The sequence below is a fragment of the Silene latifolia genome, chromosome 6, assembly GCF_048544455.1.
Source record: "Silene latifolia isolate original U9 population chromosome 6, ASM4854445v1, whole genome shotgun sequence".
Lineage (NCBI taxonomy): Eukaryota > Viridiplantae > Streptophyta > Magnoliopsida > Caryophyllales > Caryophyllaceae > Silene > Silene latifolia.
Genome location: NC_133531.1, coordinates 86,662,669 through 86,682,973, shown reverse-complemented (window position 1 = coordinate 86,682,973; position 20,305 = coordinate 86,662,669). Strand labels below are relative to the sequence as shown.

Here is a 20,305-nt window from a genome sequence, read left to right as displayed (position 1 = left end):
TAAGAGGAGAATTAGGCTAATATTGTGTTGATTATGTTAGTGGTAAACATAATCATTCCCTAACATACTAGCCATGCAAAACCTAGTGATTATTGTGAAGAACAACTAGTGCATGCATTGGTCTCTTTTTCTTCCCCTCTTACCCGGTTTTTCATAAGGCAAAACCAAGGGTTTTTGCCTTATATTTTATCATATACACTAGATAACATGGTAGTGTATTAGCTCAATCATCATCCATCATAAAATATTTTAGAGAGATAAAATATTTTCTTCCTTCTTCTCCCTCTCTTAACCGGTTTTAAGAGACCAAAAACCAAATATTTTTGGGTCAATTTTACACTAAATTAATATTATTCTAGTATTCATAATATTAATTTGATTAAGAGTTTGCCTTGGGTATTTTACTTTGGGAGGGATTATACACTTGGATCCTAGTTCATCCATTAAGGAGAGCACAAGAACAAGAGAGAAGGAGAACTCTCTTGTGCCCATATAAACCAAAATACCAATGTAAGATGAAGATTTCTTCTTTAAATTGTTTTATGGTTTGCATGCATAAGATCGCCATTTAATTTTATGACTAAATTAACAATAACATATATGAATATGTTAATAAAGAGATCTAGATTTCTAACAACCACGATTGTTAGGAGGTATATAAGTATTCTTTTGTGGTTGTTGCTGCTGCGGATTTTGCACATTCTGACTAGACCATTGAAGGAAAGGATGCTCCTTCGTTCTTTTATTGTAAAAGTTAGAGAAAGGTGTGCCTTGTGTACCTTGTCTGTAAGACTGAAACGTATTAACCTGCTCCAATGTGCTCAAACACTCAGCTGCATTGTGACCGTCTAATCCACATCTAGCACAAGACTCCTCTTGTTGTTGACTCATAGCATGAACCCCCTCTCTATTCCCCAATGATTAGGTAGTCTTCATCTCAGCAATTTGGGCAGAAAGAGCTTCCAGCTGTGCCGCAATTCCACTATCTCCCCCACTTCCACGGACACTTCCCCTTGGATTTCCATACTTTGCAGTATGAGTAGAAATTTGATCAATTAATTTCCACGCGCCATCAGATGTAGTGTTGTCCTGAAATCTCCCATTAGCTGAAGAATCTAATAAAGCACGGTGATCATCATATAACCTATTATAAAATTGATTACATAGAAACCACTTCTCAAAACCATGATAGGGGACCGCACGCACTAATCTCTTGAAGCGAACCCACGCTTCATTCAAATCTTCTGTGGCCGTTTGTTTGAAACTAGTAATCTGATTTCTCAAAGCATTGGTCTTCTGTGGTGGAAAGTACCTCTTATAGAAAGCAAGAGCTAGAGTATTCCAGTCAGTAACTCCCTGATCAGCCATATCCAAATCACGCAACCATTCTGCAGCTCCATCCTTCAAAGAAAAGGGAAAGAGTACCGCTTTACGATCTTGTGTCACCCGAGCTGTTAAAGGGATAGAACAGCAATAAGTGACAAATTTCTCCATATGTGTCGCAGGATCCTCAGTAGCTGCTCCTCCAAATAAATTCCGCTCCATCAAATTGATGTAAGATGGACGAATTTCCAAGGTGCCATTATCAGTAGTAGGCAGCTTGAATCCTTTTGGGATAGAAGCCAAGGTGGGCTCAGAGTGACTGGCTAGAGTAGGCATGATGGAAATCTCAGAAATGTGAACTTCAACTGGAATTTCAAGGTCAGGAAGGGTGTCCTCTTCGCAGGACTGATTTTCCGAAATAATAGAGTGCTCTGTCTCGACGTCAAGTATACTCAAGTCTTCTACTTGACCCACTTCTTGCTGAAACTTCCGTCTGTAGCGAAAAGTCTTCTCTGGTTCGGGATCTATTGGAAGAATCTCGGACCTAGTTGACCTGGGCATACACGAAACTAACAAGAAAAGTGTGAGAACGGTCTCAAGGAACTAAGTTCACTGAGACAAAAAGACAAAATAAACAGAAACAAACAAGACAATTGTTGCCTCCCCGGCAACGGCGCCAAATTTAATAAGGCTAAAGTCGTATCACCAATATCAAAATAAATCTATCTCGGTACTAACCAAATAGCTAGTGGTAAGACAAGTATCAGATCCACAGGGAGGCGGTAATAATCAGTTTGCTTATATTTAGATCGTCTGAAGGTAACCGTCTGCTTGGGGGTTTTAGTTTGTTTGTTTTCTATTCAACTAAATAGAAAGTAAATAAAAGGTGTATAACAATAATATTAAAGGTCTAGGATTTTCGGTTCACTAGGTCAATTATATGGGGTTACTTAATCAATTGCTAGGTCAATCGAATTATCTAAGGTCACAAGATTGGTTAATTCTATTATGTCCTTTAGATCAAATCTAACATGCAATCGCTAATATTAGACACAATCTATTTGATTATCGCAGCCTATATTAATTCTAACCCTGTCGGTGAAAGTATTAATTCGCGACACTAATTATCAATTCAGGCCTAAATCAGTTAATTAGAATAAGAACAATAATCAAACAACGATAATTCATGTGATATTACTAGCAATCAATTAATATTCCCCTTTCTAATTAACCTAGATCTCATTCATCCTAGATGGAGAATTTAGCTACTCATATTGAATCTAACAATAACAATAAAGGTGATTGATAACATGATTAAAGATATGAAATAATGACAAGTAATTGAAAGCATAAAACTTGAATGAATTAATTAACAAGGAATGATTAGTACCTTAGTAATCAACAAGGAAAGATTAAGAACAAAGTATGAAAGCTAAAACAAGTTTCTAGCCGTCTAAGAGTAATAAAAGCGTAACCTAATAAATCCTACGAGTTTTGAATTTATATTACAATAATACGTGTTTTTGAAAATTACGGAAATTAACCCGTCAAATAGGATCCTCAATCGAGCCTCATGTTACTCGATCGAGGAAGATTACTCGATCGAGCCTTCTTGCACTCGATCGAGGAACCAACATCCCAGCTTGATCTCTTCTTTCCTTCTCTTCTTATCTTCAAGTCCCCTCGTTTCTCGTGCCATACTTCGTGTATTCCACTATGCCATAACCGCAATGCTCATCTCAACTCGATTCACCTCGTAATGCGTCATTTCTACATTAAAACATAAAATAGCGGCAGTATCGACACTTCACTATAAAAGGCATATAAATGACATAAAAGGCACAGAAACGGTATATAAAACATCATGAAAGGAGTTATAAAAGTGTATATAAAAGTGATACATCAGACCTAAACACGACAAGAACCCGAATTGCGTACCCGAATTTGACACGAAACCTGAATTGACCCGCCCCTATTTAACCCGGCTCGAATTTTTATTACCGCAAACTAATCACTATTCACAAATAACTTGAAAATAACCCATCCGAAAATGCCCCGCAGCCAAAATAACCCCACCCGGTCCGAATTCATGCAAACCTGAAAAGCCTGAACCCGAATTTACCCGACCCAAACCCGATTGACCCCATTTGCGAGGTCTAGTACTTATGACCTGTGTTCGAATCCAATCAGCGTCAAAATCGCTCTTGTGTCCCCCTTTCCACAAAAAAAAAAATAGGGATTATTCCCATGATACCCCTTAAGTTTGCACTTTTTTTCCCAAATGCCAATACTTTTCTCAGAAATAACTTAAACTGCTCATATCTCTTTGTCACGAGCTCATAAAGCCGCGATTTTTTCCCCAAAATTCTAGATCTCGAAAAGACAATCATTTTGGAAAAAAAAAAACTTCCTTTTCTGCATGTGTGATCGGAAACTATAGCCGGTCAAACTTTCTTGTATGAAGAAACTTTGACAGGTCATAACTCGTGTCTAAGATATCAGAAAAACGCGATTTTGTTTTTCAAATTGATGATTTCATAAAGACGATCAACTTAGGAAAACAATTCGCAGCTTTTCGATCTCGTAACTAAAAATATGTCCCGTCAAACTTTTTTTTGGGACAAAATTAAGGGTATTTAGAGGGGAAAACTGCAAGCCTTAAGATGGAAATATCCTAAAAAACAGTTAGTCACATTGTAGACGGGTATATCCGTATAAAGTTGTAGACGGGTCAAATATGTCATCACTTTCATAATAAGGCAACCCCAACCATCTCACTTGTTGTTTGTTGTATTATGAAAATTATGAAAATGGTGACATATTTGACCGGTCTACAACTTTAAACGAATAGTGTCCGTCTAAAGTGAGATTTTGTGCCCAAAAAAATACAGTATTGAATTTCCTATTGGAAAGATTTAATTAAAAAAAAAAAGATTTTCTCATTTGTAGCCCTGAGTTATTGGCTTTTCTCACTTGTACCCTTGCATGTTCGAAATTCTTACTTGTACCCTTGAACTTTATTACTACTTCTCAGTTATGACCAAAAGTTAAATTCTATTACTTTTCCTCCGTTAACTGATTATATGACAGTTGATTAGTCATTAGTTGTACAATAAAACAGTTGATTTAGCCACTAATTGTAATTAATTAATCTTTAAATCATAGAAATTGCACACTGATCGACGCCTAAATCCTTTATTGAGTTACTTCCTTCTCTGATTTCTAAAACCAGCTGTCGTACAACCATCCATGACTATCACACAATCCATAATCACTTCCATGCTATGGCTACCCGCGATCCCTGACTGCCTATTAACCTCACAATGATCCCCCACCACCCACAAATCATGAAACTACCAAATCTTGTTATTGAAAAACACATTGGTCAGAGGATGTGACTGATTTGACAATTAGAAGAGGTGGGTGTTCAAGCCACATTGGGTATTCGTGTGGTGGTGGAAAATGGTTGATGACGACAACAAGTTTAGTAATAAAGTTGATGATGGTATTAATTAACCGCGATCATCACTTTAGGTAAGAAGAAAATAAGAGCATCCACAATGGTAAGCAACAACCCAACTAGCTTAACTTTCTACATCACCTTTTTGAGCTATAACACTTTTAAGCTACAAACTCCTCCAATGGTTAAGTTATAAGAGTTGCTGCTTAAATGAATTTACAAACATTTATTTAATTGACATATATCATTTTGTGGATCCATTTGAGTTACTAGCTCCATGAGCTATTCTCAAACTAAATCTAGTTCATGTGAGTTAAATCGATGGTTGAACTACTTGAAACTTTAACTTGTGTTCTTTTATTCAACCATCGGAGATCTTTCTAATGAATTTAACTTTGTCATAACTGGGGGTACAAGTGAGATTTTCGAAAATGTAAGGGTACAAGTTAGAAAAGTCAATAATTCAGGGGTACAAATGAGAAAATTCAAAAAAAAAAAAAATCAATCGAAAAGAAAGAGGAACAAAACCTGTGGTTGCCGCGCGTTGGAAGATTTCTGAGGTGACTCAAAAATGGCGACCTCACCTCTGAGTTATCACCTCTTCCACAACAACTACCTTCACTCCCGCCATAAATCCAATCAAATTTCCCCAATTTCCCGTAAAACTAACCCTAATTCATATTCTCGTTTCCGCGCTCTCCCTAATTCTAATAAGGATCATTCTTCTTCATCTTCTCATCAATTCATCGTTCCTCCGCTTTTCAGATTTGGGTTCTCTTCAATTATCCCTCTTTTCTTACTAATTCTGTACTATCCGGTTGATTGGAGCTGAATGACTATTTAAATTATGGTTTTTTATTTAAATTGAATGTTATCATTTATTGAATTGTGTCAATTTGGGGAAATGGCAGGGATGCAATCAAGGTGGATGAGCTCGGACGTGAAATGTTGTCGATTGCCGTGCCGGCGGCTTTGGCATTGGCTGCTGATCCTATTACTTCACTTGTTGACACTGCTTTTGTTGGTCATTTAGGTACACTGAGTATTTGATTGGTCATTATTACTTGGCATGCCATGTTATTTGCTTGGTAACAAAGATCGGCAACTACAATATTGCCCCAATGCCTCAATGGCGTAAGACGGGTAGGACAGTTGGATGGCTGGTACACAGCCTTAGCATGTGTCCCCAATGCCTCAACGACATAAGACGGGTAGGAGGGTTGGTACACAGCCTTAGCATGTGTCGTAAACATGTAGAGGTTGATAATTCATAATGAAAATTGCGTCATAAAATGTAGGTACTTCATCATGGCATAAGTATCATAGAGAGTTAGTAAGCATTTTGCTATATTCCTCCATATTCCAAAGCTGAAGACTCGTAATTAATGGGCTTATTTCGGATGAATTATTTGCTTGCGTAAGGTTTTTCTTTGATCGTTTATAGAATGCTTGGCATTGTAGAAACACACTTGTATTAAGTAACAAATTGTGTATCAGTTTCTGGCTTGTTTGACATTCATGTTTGTTAAGATGCAAGACTTGTATTAACTTTATTATTTTGTGGAGATCTTAGCTATTATTTTGTGGGGTATTGTAGGTTCAGCTGAGTTGGCGGCTGTTGGAGTTTCAATGACAGTGTTCAACTTGGTTTCGAAGTTGTTTAATGTGCCATTACTCAATATTACAACGTCGTTTGTTGCTGAAGAACAGGCGTTAGTTAATGAACAAAGGAAAGAATCTGCACAGATTGATCAAGGTATTAAATCCAGTGAAGATCTTACAAATTGTTTATAGAGGGTTTGAATATCTTGATATAGCCAATATACTGGTTCAGATGTTCTATTTGATGTCATAGATCTTGAAGAACGCAAAAGAATCCTTCCATCAGTGTCAACATCGTTAATCCTAGCTGCTGGTCTTGGATTGGTAGAAGCTGTGGCACTTTCAACTGGATCTGGGTTTCTAATGAATATTATGGGTATAGCCGTTGTATGTCTTTAGAACTTGTGTTTTTGCCTTGTTTGAACGTTCCAATGACACATTATCTCCCCTGCAAATGGCAGGGTGGGGTGCGTCAGAGGCACGCAGTTTTACCATGATTTAAACAACCCAGGAAGACAACTTCCAAGTGACCTATAGTGAAAGTACATTGAAAATTGCATCAAATGACTGCCTACTACTGAACAATAAAACTTACAAAATCACCTACGTTGTGAGTCAATTTGCTATATTCCATCCTAATTCATAGATGCAAGTCTTTGGCTCCATTGAGGGAAAACTTGTCTTAACATGATTGTGAATATTCTATGTTCTCTTTTTTTTTTTTTTTTTTTGAATTTTTTAAATACGACACTAGTCTATTAACTGTCACACTGAAGGGACATATTCTTGTACTCTGAATGATAAATGCACCTGCTAAATTACAGTTGTTGCTTATAGTGTTTAGATGGATCATGGTCCATGGGTAAAGAATTGGAGCTGTATAGCGTTGCCTGTCCTGCTTGAAATTATCGCTAGGTTCATTTTTTGCGTAGTTGTGTATGGCTGGATTTTTAAAATCAATTTTATACGTCCTAAATCATTGATAATAGTTCATATTTATTTGCGATTCCTTATTCCCTTGTATTGTACTTGTTCATCTTCTTTACTGGTGTATGATATATATGTGAATACCTTGTCTATTTAATATTGCAGGACTCACCTATTCGCCAGCCAGCTGAAGAGTTCCTTACTATGAGGGCTTTAGGTGCTCCTCCAATTGTCATGGCACTTGCTGCACAGGGAACTTTCAGGGGGTTTAAGGACACAAGAACACCGTTATATGCCGTTGGCAAGTATTTGTTATAGTCTCTTTTTAGCTTATAAAAAATTCTTTGATTATAGATCTGATGACCGCCATTTACTCTGAAACTGGAAGACGCTTCATGTTATGTTTTTACTGTAACTTATTTTTACCTATGCGCTGATTTGTTCCAACATCTACGTAATATCTTGTATTGTTCATCATTATTTTTTACTGATGTTTAAGCATACTCACCATCTACTTTCTTAGTAGTCTAAAAAGTAGGAAACAATACAAGCTGAGATGGTTTGACATTAGTAGGAGACTCGAAACTTAGGGAACAGAACAGGTTGCTAGGGGTAGAGGAAGACCCAAAAAAACTTGGATGAAGGTGATTGAAAATGATATGAGATTCTGTGTGATTGAGGAGTGTATGGTGACGGGGAGAGCACTATGGAGGAAAATGATACCTGTGGATAATGCAATTTGATTTTTTACTTGTTTTTTTTGGGTTATTTGATATGAATAATCCAAACTATTAGTCATCTTCTCGTAATAATCCGAACTTTAATTTAACCGAGAATAAATCATAATATTGCCATCATCTGCTCATATTACATTTTGGTCCTTTTTTACCTGTAAAAATGGGTAAACCATCCGGTAGAACCTTTTTTTCCTTTTTTTTTGGTTTTATTAAGTCTCCTTAATCCTCCTCCATTAACACCTTCATTACCAACCACCAATCCCCATGCCTGTTTCTCATTCTCTTTCTCTCCTTACAAGTTCTAGCTTTTAAAGAAGAAGAACAGAAACCCAGAAAGTAATATCAGCAAAGAATAAAAAATCAGAAAATTGTGATTGATGAAAAAAGAAAAATGAAGAAATGGCTTTTGATGAAGAAGAACAAATTAAAGAGAGAAGATGGGATCTCATGATAGAAAAGGAGAAACAATTGAGTGAGGGAAAAGAAAGAATTTCAAAACCTTCTTTATTATTTCCAATAATTGAGTCGATTATATGGTTTGTTTGTTGATGAAAAGGGTGAGAATCAAACACTTCAACAATTGATCTAACTCACATGCTTGTAAATATGAACTTAGTTCACCATTGATCTGGGTGTTTGTGTTTTGTTGCTCCATTGTTGTTGTTTCATTTGAGTTCTTGCTTAATTTGCCACCCATTTTTGGATTAAAAAACAAAGGATTTGGTAAAAAATAAGTGTAAGTGTGAAGGTTATTAACACAAACTTTAAAACTTTTGATGATTAGAGATTGTCTAGTTGTCGATTATAGGGAAAGAATTGAATTTTTGAGCATTTGAGCTTGTTTTTAGAGACTCGTGGGTTTAGGCTGAGCAGGAGTAAGACTGAGTATTTGAGGTGTCAGTTTACTAAAGTGGCGGGGTTGAGATCGACAGAGGCGGGGAGTATTATTTTCGATGGGGATGTTGTTGAGGGGTCAGATTTCTTCAGATATCTAGGATCTATTATTCAAAAAGATGGGGAGTTAGACGGAGATAAAGCGGGATGGTTGAAATGGAAGAGTGCTTCAGGGTTTTTATGCGATAAAGATATGCCCCAAAGATTAAAGGGAAAATTTTATCGCACGGCAATTAGGCCTGCCTTACTTTACGGCTCCGAGTGTTGGGCCGTGAAACATTGTCACATTCAAAAGATGAGTGTGGCGGAGATGCGTATGTTGAGGTGGATGTGCGGACATACAAGGAAAGATCGATTAAGGAATGAGGTGATTAGGGAAAAGGTAAAAGTGGCGCCAATAGAGGACAAGATGATGGAAAACCGACTAAGATGGTTTGGCCATGTGAGAAGGAGACCTATGGATGCACCAGTTAGGAGGCTGGAGAAAAGGTCCCTAGAGGTAGAGGAAGACCGAGACAAGACATGGAGACAAGACATGGCTGAGAGTGATAGAGCACGATATGAGATTTCTGGGGCTTGAGGAGAGTATGGTGACGGAGAGGGCACAATGGAGGGAAAGGATACATGTGGATTTTTAGTATTTGATGTTTTTTTGACATATTTAGTGTTTTTATTTAATTTTAAAAAATTTAATTATTTGTTCTTCTCCCCTTTATTACACTTTTTTACCAACCACTTTCTTACATATTTACTTGGTTTACTTTTAAGGCATTCCGGATCCTTAATTCTATTTCGGTTTTTAAAATCATTTTAATCTTTTCTCTCGATTTAAATTTTAAGTTTGTATAAAAGAAATCAGGAATTCGATTTTAAAACCTGTAAGTTTACATTGACTTTGCATTACATTTTCGCTCTCCCTTTTGTTTTTTATTTCCCTTTTTCTATTCGCATTTTGAGGTGTGCGTTCACCCATGGACGGTTCTAAAGGATGATTCATGTAAGCCGACCCCAAATCATTTTGGGATTAAGGCTCTGATGTTGTTGTTGTTGTTGTTGTTGTTGTTGTTGTTGTTGTTGTTGAGCTTGTTTTTATGCAAAATTGCAGAAAAGCTCGTGGCTTTTGAGTAAGAGATAAGGGTTTAGAAGGACCGATAACGGTGGGAGTGCTCATGAGGTGTTGTCATTATGGTGGTGTAGTTGGTACGGTAGTGTTGGTGCCTTGGTGGTGGTTGTGGTGTTTGTAAACTGGTAAGTAATTAGAGTTGGGTGAATGGGTGGGTTTTGGGTGATGTACTGATATGGTCAAAGAACCAAGGAGGGAAGGTAACTTGCTAAATAGGTAGCCGGTTACCGAGTTTGCTACGAGAGAACAGAGGCAATAGTATGGTGTATTCTGAGTTAAATTAAAGTTTGGATTATTACAAGAAGACGGCTAATAGTTTGGATTATTCTTATAAAATATCCCTTTTTTTTGTAGTAATTGTTTTATTTAATTCCAACACATCCATTTTTTAAAATATTACTATTTGTTTACTTGTGAGATTTGTCAAACAATTTACCTAAAACTTCATATATAATAATGCTTTGTGTACTCTTAAGATTTTTTCAGACATTGAGTTTTACTCCTATTTTCAAAAATTATTCTTATTGATCTGTATTTTATATTTTTAAGTTTTTATAACTAAAAATAAAACCGAGTTTTGATTTTTATACCTATTGGCTTTGCTTGACTTTTGCATTATGTTCCACTTCTCATTCGCTTTTCAATTTTCTCCTTCTCTCTCTTTGCATTTTTAGGTGTGCGATCACTCAGTGACGGATTTTGGGATTAAGGCTCTGATGTTGTAATAAACTATGATCAGGCCTCTCAAGGAACCTGTTTACATTTCTTCTAAGACTTGTGATAGAATATCTAGTATATCCCACTGATTAATCCAGTAGTTAGGAACCAATTATTTCCGTTTTGGTTTATGTAGTGTATCAGTTATACAAACAAGGACTTAACGTCTTGCTCATAAGTGGTATATGTTACACAGCGATATTTTTGTATGTTGGCAGGAGCTGGAAACTTGCTGAACTTGATACTGGACCCAGTCTTAATATTCTTCCTAGGGTTTGGCATTAGTGGTGCAGCAATAGCCACCGTGCTCTCGGAGTAAGTCAAATATGTAGCATACCATCCAATCCGGGAAAATTAGTGCTTGATTATCGATATGTTTTTTTTTTTTTTTTTTTTTTTTTTTTTTCAATTGGAGCTCTAATGTATGTATACGTTTTCATACTTTGCAGATACTTGATAGCCTTTATCCTCCTCTGGAAACTATATGGAGAAGTATCTCTTACCTCTGTGAACATTGATGGTGCTAGGCTTCTCCAGTACCTTAGATCTGGTTAGGTTCCTATCCCCCTGGTACACAAAGCCTTAGGTTCTTGAAGTCAATTTTCTCTCATGGTTTTCTGTAAAATGACTTCGTAACCGCTGTTGCTAGATACTCCTAATATCTAGCTATCCTTTTGTATCTAATAATTGTTGCTGACTGAAACAGTCTTCTATATTGTGTTCAGGAGGGCTTTTGATTGGCAGGACTTTATCAGTGATAGTGCCTATGACATTGGCTACATCTTTGGCTGCAAAAGGAGGGCCTGTTCCTATGGCTGGTCATCAGATTTGTGTAGAAGTTTGGCTTACCATTTCATTGCTAACTGATGCTTTGGCAATTGCCGGGCAGGTACACCATCTGCTTATTAGTTATCACTCGACAACTCAAAACTGACGCGACCTAAATAACTCTGCCGACTGCTGAATTCAACTTGCATATAACATATATATGACCCAATACCTGAATTCCCTGAGGCCATATTGTCCCAAACTTTGTTTGACCTTCTCTTTACCCAATCCAGAAAACTGACCAGGAAAGAATTTATCTCGAAATGAATAGTTTGAAATACACTTGAGTTCATGTGTATTCTCTGTAACAACTAGCTTAATAGATATGGCCGAAATGACCCGATTTAACCAACCCATAGCCGTTTAACCGAAATGATCTAACCTAAATGGACCAATACGCCCCTAATGACCTCGATAATAGCACATCCGAAAAGACCAGAACGCGAAATGCCCAACCTCAAAACTTAGCACGTAATTTACCTCTAATAACCCAACCTGCAGTGTACCCAAATGACTCATTGTCTGGTCTAATTTTTACTATCCATTATTGGGTTTTAGAATGCAATGAAAGATTTTATAGAGTTCTTCATCTTTTCTCTATAAACTGAGATTTTTCAGTTCTGTGGCATTATTACATATAAAACCAGCACGTTAATCTACACAATAAGTTCTGATGCCCTTCACAATATTTTGTTTCTTGATTCTGACGACAGGCTCTTCTGGCTGTTAGCTACTCCCAAGGTAACTATGAGGAAGCACGCCAAGTTGTTTATAGAGTGCTTCAGGTGCAAAACGAAACAGCACTTCCCAGACATACTTATATTAACTGCCAGTTTCTATCTCCATTTTGCCTGACTGATGTAATATTATTTGTTATACTGCAGATTGGTTTTGTAATGGGTAGTGTTTTAGCTACCATTTTGTTCCTTGGATTTGGACTTCTTTCAAATTTATTTACCTCGGATGCTGAAGTTGTGAAAGTTGCATGTTCTGGAGTCTTGGTATGAACTTTTCATCAGGCATTTTCTCTTTTGTGCTGTTTCAACTACCATATGAAGAGAACAAAGGCTGATATGCCACTTAATTCATTTCCCAATACTTTGCATGTTCCATGTAAAATGAAAGTACTTGGGACATAGGTTCATCTTAGTCCATCAGTTTATGTTTTGGAAACCAATAAAATAAGTAAGAGACTATGTGTTTGCATGTTTAGCTCGACTGAGTTAAATAAAATGAATCAAATATTGAACTCATGTCACTCCTTTCCCAGAATCACATTTCTACACTCTTTTCCTCCCAATCTTTGCTTGTGTAGTTCAGTCGTCTGTTTGGGATTTAACTTATGTTATTCCAAAGAGGTGGGGGACAGGATAGATGGAGAAAAGGCTCTTCGAGCTGAGCCTCGAGGATAGATGGATAAAAAGGCGTTGAGTTTTGAGCTTGGCTATGCAGGCTTGAAAACATAAGCTCAAGGTTTTTTTATAGCTATAAGACATCTAACGGTTCAAGCAACATAAGTTATTTTCTGGTCTGTATAACTGAAAGCTCCAATGACTACAGCAACCTGATATTAATGTTACTGTGCAGTTTGTCGCCGGTTCTCAGCCAATAAATGCTATTGCGTTTGTCTTTGATGGGCTCTACTATGGGGTTTCAGACTTCGAATATGCTGCTTACTCAATGGTAAATAACGTCTTTTGCCAAAGTATCTGTATTACCGATGACTTTATTCCATAATTTCGTTGTCCTTGGCGCTTCATTGATCATCGACAGTTTCCTTTCTTTATAAAAAAAAATGGTACTACATCAATTAAATGTGATGAAAACTTGTGTATGAATTTGGCGGGTTTACAGGTTGTTGCTGCTTTAATATCATCAGTGTTTTTACTGGTTATTGCTCCTGTTTTTGGTCTTCCTGGTGTCTGGACCGGCTTATTCTTGTTCATGAGTTTGCGTGTGGTAGCTGGAAGTTGGAGGTGAGTTATCGTTCCTTTATTTTTCTTAACAATTTATACTCCTTTCTTTTTATTTTCCTACAGAGAGTGGAAACGCAACAAAAAAATCCTTGCCACAATTTCCCCTTGTTGATTCTCTCTTCCCTAATCCTACTTGGATAATATGGTCATTTACACTAAATATAGTTTCCCAAAAAGGCAATTGAAATATATCAAAGAAACTCTGAAAATGAAATTCTGAATATATGTTACATTATATAGATTGAATATTGATGTGATATTTGATCTCTATTTAATCATAACTTCCAATAATTACTTTGTAACCGTGAACTATGGGACTAAGCTTTGCCATTGTCATAATCTTACTTTTGGAATTGTGAAACCTACTGTCTTGTTCGATACTACAGGTTAGGCACAAGAAGTGGACCATGGATGAGGGTTTGGTCCGAGGACTAGGAGAATGACAGTCGACATATGTGATTCATATATGTACTGTCAGCTTTGACGATCGCATATTCAGAGTTTATGGCTACCATTGCCTATGTGGCTTGTGCATTGAATATTTGATGTGTTTGTTGAGGCGCTTGAGCAACCTCTACGTGATGTGTACATACTCCATCAAGGAAAAAGCTTTCAGAGCCAAATTTGACATATTTTACCGGCGATCAGGATTTCTGGAATGAAAAAGCTCTTAGTTAATATCGAGATGTATGGTTTCATAATTCCTGGCTTCATGTAGTAACTGGGTACCCTAGCATTCATTTTTTTTCATAATCCCGTTCTAGGTTGGTTAATGTCGTATAAAAGTGTGTTGATGTCATTTTTTCCTACGTTGTTTCAAAATTGTAAACAAATATTAACACAGAAGAGCAAGCTTAATCTTAGAGAATAGATGTTGAACAAAGATGATACAACAGCAGTGCACACTGCATCTGTATTACCTATAGCCTTATAGGATACAAGTCCAAGTACCCGCCTCTAATAAGTTACCAACAGCACATAATTCAGACGATGCATAAAGTCGTTGGGACTCTGGACTAATACGCAATTTGTTTATTTGAGTTTGTTTACAACATGATGAAAAGACAGTAATACATTTTGAAGGTTTTGTGAATCAATTGTTTGCAATAAAATTGTTGTTGGATGGTGAGTTGCAAGCGTTGTTGCTCCTTAGTTTGTTGTCGAATACATAAGTCTCTTGTTATGTCACATAGTAACACGGCCTCCAAAGGAAAAAAGCTCACAATGGTTATTGTGAAATCTAGCTTGATTAATGAAGAAGCTAGGAAGAAAGATTTGAGTTCATTTTTTAGGCTAAAAATAAGAAATCTAGGGGAGGTCAGTGAACACATACATTTCTATTGTCAGGAGTCAGAACAGTAAGACATTCATTTTCGGGAAATGGAAGTATAACAGAGGGAAGAAAAGGGAAACAAGTGCCAAGATTCAAGCGTGGAGGAAAAGAATAGAAACAACTCCTCGTTCGCAAATAGTGATGGATTTTTATTTTATTTGCTGGTCATGATACTAACTTGACATTTCATAACAAGACTCTTCTGATGTGTAAGTTAGAGTCTGCACGGGGGAAGAGGAGTGATGTTTTAAATTCTTTCACAAACTCCATACATAAGAAGCTTGGTCATGGGGAAAGTAATAAAGGGAAGAAAAAGGGAAGAAAAATTTTTTTTCCACAAGTGTTTTTGTTAATATGGAAGAGGAAGTAAGAAGACTGATCTCGACCATTGCTCTATACTGCAAAATATTATTTCAAGACGCAACCATAACCCTCGAAACCATGATAATTACGATATAGCCCTCCGGAACATAAAATAGTAGCCACCAGCCCTTCATTATTTATTCAGTATTTCAGTTTTCTCTTCCACCATCACTTACTTTTCTCATTTAGTCTAATCTCTACTACCCCATAGGCCCATAGGAGTTACCTCTAAGTGGCTCTAACCCAACCGATTCCTATGGACTAACGGGAAGAAAGTTGACACCAAATCTTCCGAAAAAAAAAACATTTCTCAGCTTCTTTCAAGCCATCAATAGCCTTGTGAAGAAGATTTGGAAGACAAGAGAAAGGTAGAACCACAAGCTTAACTCATACCAACGTCGTGAATCAGGTTTCCGGTAGTTACTTGCATAATGTCATATCCTTTTCTCAATGACATGCAAATACAATTCTTAATCAGTTGAGGCACTCGAACTCTGAATAATGACCGAGTCTTCCATCTTTAAAGAGTAGTTTCAACCGCGAGCTGAGAGGCCACTGCACATATAGAGCAACAACTACCACGCGGATTTTCCCTTGTTATTAAAAAAAATTCAGCTGCAGACATAACAAAGTAGAGAGACTATTTTTAAACCAAACACGGGAAATTGTCTCCTCCCTTTCCCTTCAAATCGCTACACATAAACAAGGTGAACACTCTATTTTTGCTAGTCTGCAGAGAAGATTTTGGAGCTTGATAAAGGCCGTGGATATGATATATCATGATGAATTGCACATATAATGATATAATCAGGGAATAAAGATTTCCCGTGACTCCAGCCTTCTATTATTGTATATTTCATTTCATCTTTTCAGAATACACGATCACTGAACAGAACATAAATTCCCGAACAAATTATAGGGAAGATCTCTTAGGAGTAACAAAAAACCGACCAGTAAGCTAAATCGGACATACTACGCTAAATTACCACAGAAGGGGCTTGGTGTGAGCATGAGAATATGGGCAGACCTTTTAACCACCAATTATGAGAAGCACCACCACATTTCCATTCATAAACATTACTCCCTCTATCCCGTCATTTGTTTACCTTTTCCATTTTGCGGTATCTTAGTCAATTGCTTGCCTTTCTATCTTAGGAATGCCTTTGATGAGCAAAATGATCCTCCACACTCAATTTGGTCCACTAGTCATCTAATAAATGGCCTCTCATTTCTTGGTCTTTGTGCCAAAACCAAAGGTAAACAAATGACCGGGATGGAGGAACTATAAAACATTCAAGCTCTTGTAACACAAAACCCTGCCTTGTGATAAGGGAACCGACAAAACCAAAAGACCGTCTCTGTAGGACATTTGTGGGGTAAAGCCTCGTTATGTTACACTTGATTTCAATGCAAGAGAAGAGGACAAGACATTAGCCTGTCTTGTATCTTTGGGGTAGGATAAGTCGGTCTTCTTTAATTGATCAACTTATCACTGGTTTTATCTATTTTATTGGTTTGACTTTCCCTGTAGCTATTCTAGCCCTAGAGCTTCCCATTAAAGGAGTGAAGCCAAACTTAAGGAAGTTATGTATTACATCGAATGTAAACAGGTTACGATATGCAATTTCCTACTTATCGGCAAATCTAGATACCGAAATGACAGGTTACAAGGAGGGTGAGGGAAAAGCGGAAAATTATCAGCAGCCACTTATAGTCCCTAGAAAAGTCCAGTCATTGGCAGGCGAAGGGTAACACCTTCAGACACATGACCCACAAAATAAAAGAACCAAACATAATTGAAATCAGCAGCACAAATGACATAATCGTCAACAAACTACCCCAAAATTATCAATTTGTTTACAGCAGTACCTAACATCAGCATCACAGAACTGCAAAAGGCGTTACCTTGAATCATAACCAAAAAAACAAAACAGCACATATATATCCACAAACAGCTGATCATTCAATCTACACAATTCTGCGCCTCATCTTCAAATTGTGATATTCCTACAAAAATTAGATTGAGAAGTCAGCTAACTTTTCTTCGGATCTATAATGATTACTCCAAAGTATCATAACATTTCCTTAAACATTCATTTGGATGGAGATTTAAAGGAACAGAGGGAAACAAACTCTCTTGGTTTGTTAGCAAGTTGGTCTAGAGGGACTTGGAGCAAAGTAAAGCGGAGGGATCTATTTTCTAGATTAATCCCCCTCTGTTACAAGTCAAATTGCAATTTTCCAACAAATGAAAGATTCGAAAGGAAAACGATACTCCTCCATTACCCCTCTGATAGTATTAATTTAAGGACGTGACACTGAAATGCAGCCATTTTGTACAGGTTTTGAACATCAAGCTAAATGCGGCGAATTTCCCGCTCCAATGGTATTAAATTAAGGTCGTGACACTGAAAGCGGCAATTTTGTAATGGCTTTGAATATCAAGCTAAATGTGGCCATTATCCCCCCTTCCGCTTGTACTCCCTCCATTCAACTCCAAATGGTATGTTTCTCTTTTGTACACTATTTACAAGTAAGAAGAATCTTCTCATTTCCTCCCAATATATAAGATAAAATATATTCATATGTGATCTTGTTTTATTCGTCTTTAGGAGTACATTAAAAATATCAAATTTTTATAATTTTTAAAACAGTGTAACTAAAGATATTTACGATGTAAAACGTGCGTTGGCAAACGTGAAAAAAAAATGACCATTTGGAGTTGAATGGAGGGAGTAATAAATAACAGTATCTAAGTGAAAAGCAAATGGAGTTTAAATCCGCAAACGTAATCATCAACGATATACCCAACACCGTTAAATTTGTAAATGAATACCTAACATCAGCATCACAGAATCTCAAAACACATTACCTGGAATCATAGCCAAAAAACCAAAAGAGCACATATATATTGACAAACAGCTGATCATTCAATCCCAGCAACTCTACGCCTCAATTTCGTGTTGTGGCACTCCTACAAAAATTAGATTGAGAAGTCAAGTAAGCACTTCTATAGCATTAGCTTCATATAACATAACCATCTCCCTAACCTTCATTTTGTAGGAGAGATTTGAAGGGAACAAACTCACTTCTTTGGTTTACAAGACGGTCTGGAGGGAATTGGACAGAAGGGAAATACAACTCTATTCATCTCCCTAATCCTTCATTTGGATGGAGGGATATGGTTTATTTCCTCGATTCATCTATTCTCTTAAAAGCAGATTAAAATCCTTCCTATATCTGAAAAATATGGAAGGAAATAGATATTCCTCCAATGCCCCTCTCATGGCATTAAATCAAGGTCACGATACCAAAATGCGACCATTTTGTAAACCTTTTGAAAATTACCAGGATTATACTTTTACCGTATTTTTTATTTATACAATATTAGCTGGCATTTAAAAAGATTAGGTCACACAATCGTATCCTAACCGAAATTCGGAGTTAATACTATACCTCCTTCCTTCCTCTCCCCACTTCAATATGCATAGAAACAAAGAGTAAGTTCGAGATCCCAATTTACTTATGGTTGTATAATGGATTTTCAACATGGTGTTTTGCCACACATACACCACAAAACTACAACCATTTTGGTTTTGCCACGCATTTACATCACAAAAGTACTCAAATCCAAGCTAATCATGTCAAAACAGACAAACAGTCGGGATTCAATAACATAAAAATACTCTATTAACCCACAGCTGAATGATCTTAACAAGCTTGCCAAAACTAAATAAGCAATGAATCAGAAAACAAGGAAATGAAGTGAAATATAATGGTAAGGTCGAAAACAAACCTGTTCCAGAACACGAGCAGACGAGGCCTCAACGATCCTAGCCAAACCTTGAAGCTTAGCCAACATAGTGTCATACAACTCCTCAACACCAACCATATACCCAACAGCATCAGACCCAACCAATCGATTCAAACTCCCAACATCATAACCAGCAGACACATACCCATCCAACTCCTTCTGATCATTCCCAGCCTTCTTCATCTCACTCAAACTCTTCCTCCCATTCCCATCCTCCCGCATGGGGGACCCCACATGAGACACACAGGGCATCCATGGCAACCCAGAAGTAGGAGTGAAATGATGGTATTGGCCTCGAAAACCGGGACCGATATTGACGATTTCAAGGGAGACGGGTTGGAAGGAGAGGGATTCGGGGCGGAAGTGGTAGGCCCGGTAGTCGTGGGTGTGGATGACTGTGTGAGGAGAGGGAGGAGAAGGGGTGGTTAGGAGGAGGAAGATGAATGGTGTGGTGGTGGTGGTGGTGAGGGAATGGGAGTGGGTGTGATCGAGGAGAGATGGGCGGAGTGGTGTGCGTGGGCGTGCGGAGAAGTGGCCGATGATGAGTCGGCGGGTGGTTGTGGCAGTGGTGGAAGGGGTGAGGGAGGTGGTGGAGCCGGTGATGGTGGCGATGAGGGAGGAGGGAGAGGGGGTAGGGTAGGGTGTGTCGTCGGAGAGGGTAGTGGGGGTGAGGAGAGAGACGTGGCCGTATAGGAGGCCGGTGGTGGGGGTGGCGGAGGAGGAGGAGAGGTGTTGTAGGAGGGAAGAGAGGGTGGGGCCTGATATTGTTACTTTTTCTATTGGGAGGTTTTCAGGGTTGGGGTTGTTGTCGTCCATGGTGGTGGTGGTAGGTTGTTTGGAGTAATAACGGATGTTTTGAGGAGGTCACAGATTTGTAATTCTGTAAACAGGGTCAGAGCCTCTACAAGTTACCGAGTTACATAACCCATTCTCTATTTTTTTTTTTTTTTTTGAAATGTGAATTAACATTAATAATCATAAGCAATTACATCACCATACATGATATTTAGCCATCATTAAAATCAGCCAAGCAAACCAAGTTGGTCTAACCAACTTTTACACTTAATTTTACCCTTATTAAGTTCCAACTTTTGCACAAAGATGTTAGGAATACACGGGGTGTACAAGGCCTTTGTACACAGGCCAATCTCAGCGCGACACGTGGAAAGGTTAAAAAAGATTCCATTTTTTGTTTGGAGGGAAAATTT

The 20,305-nt window shown here is 37.6% G+C and overlaps 2 protein-coding genes across 3 annotated transcripts; one reads left to right on the top strand and one right to left on the bottom strand.

The window, feature by feature from the left end:
- Nucleotides 1-5,277: 5,277 nt before the first annotated feature.
- Nucleotides 5,278-14,472, top strand: LOC141586969 (protein DETOXIFICATION 44, chloroplastic-like). 2 transcript variants are annotated; one of them, XM_074408378.1, is made up of 13 exons: nucleotides 5,278-5,554; nucleotides 5,695-5,816; nucleotides 6,381-6,539; nucleotides 6,639-6,772; nucleotides 7,478-7,613; nucleotides 11,002-11,098; nucleotides 11,233-11,333; nucleotides 11,509-11,672; nucleotides 12,325-12,396; nucleotides 12,496-12,612; nucleotides 13,199-13,294; nucleotides 13,466-13,587; nucleotides 13,974-14,472. In XM_074408378.1, the coding sequence occupies exons 1-13, from the start codon at nucleotides 5,355-5,357 to the stop codon at nucleotides 14,020-14,022; spliced, it is 1,569 nt and encodes a 522-aa protein (XP_074264479.1). In that variant the 5' UTR covers nucleotides 5,278-5,354; the 3' UTR covers nucleotides 14,023-14,472. The 2 variants fall into 2 exon arrangements, with proteins under 2 accessions (XP_074264479.1, XP_074264478.1); XM_074408377.1 differs by having other exon boundaries at nucleotides 6,618-6,772.
- Nucleotides 14,473-17,061: 2,589 nt separating this feature from the next.
- Nucleotides 17,062-20,032, bottom strand: LOC141586968 (uncharacterized). The gene is made up of 3 exons (XM_074408376.1): nucleotides 19,080-20,032; nucleotides 18,156-18,257; nucleotides 17,062-17,290 (listed from the first exon to the last, which is right to left on the bottom strand). The coding sequence occupies exons 1-2, from the start codon at nucleotides 19,911-19,913 to the stop codon at nucleotides 18,210-18,212; spliced, it is 882 nt and encodes a 293-aa protein (XP_074264477.1). The 5' UTR covers nucleotides 19,914-20,032; the 3' UTR covers nucleotides 17,062-17,290; nucleotides 18,156-18,209.
- Nucleotides 20,033-20,305: the final 273 nt, after the last annotated feature.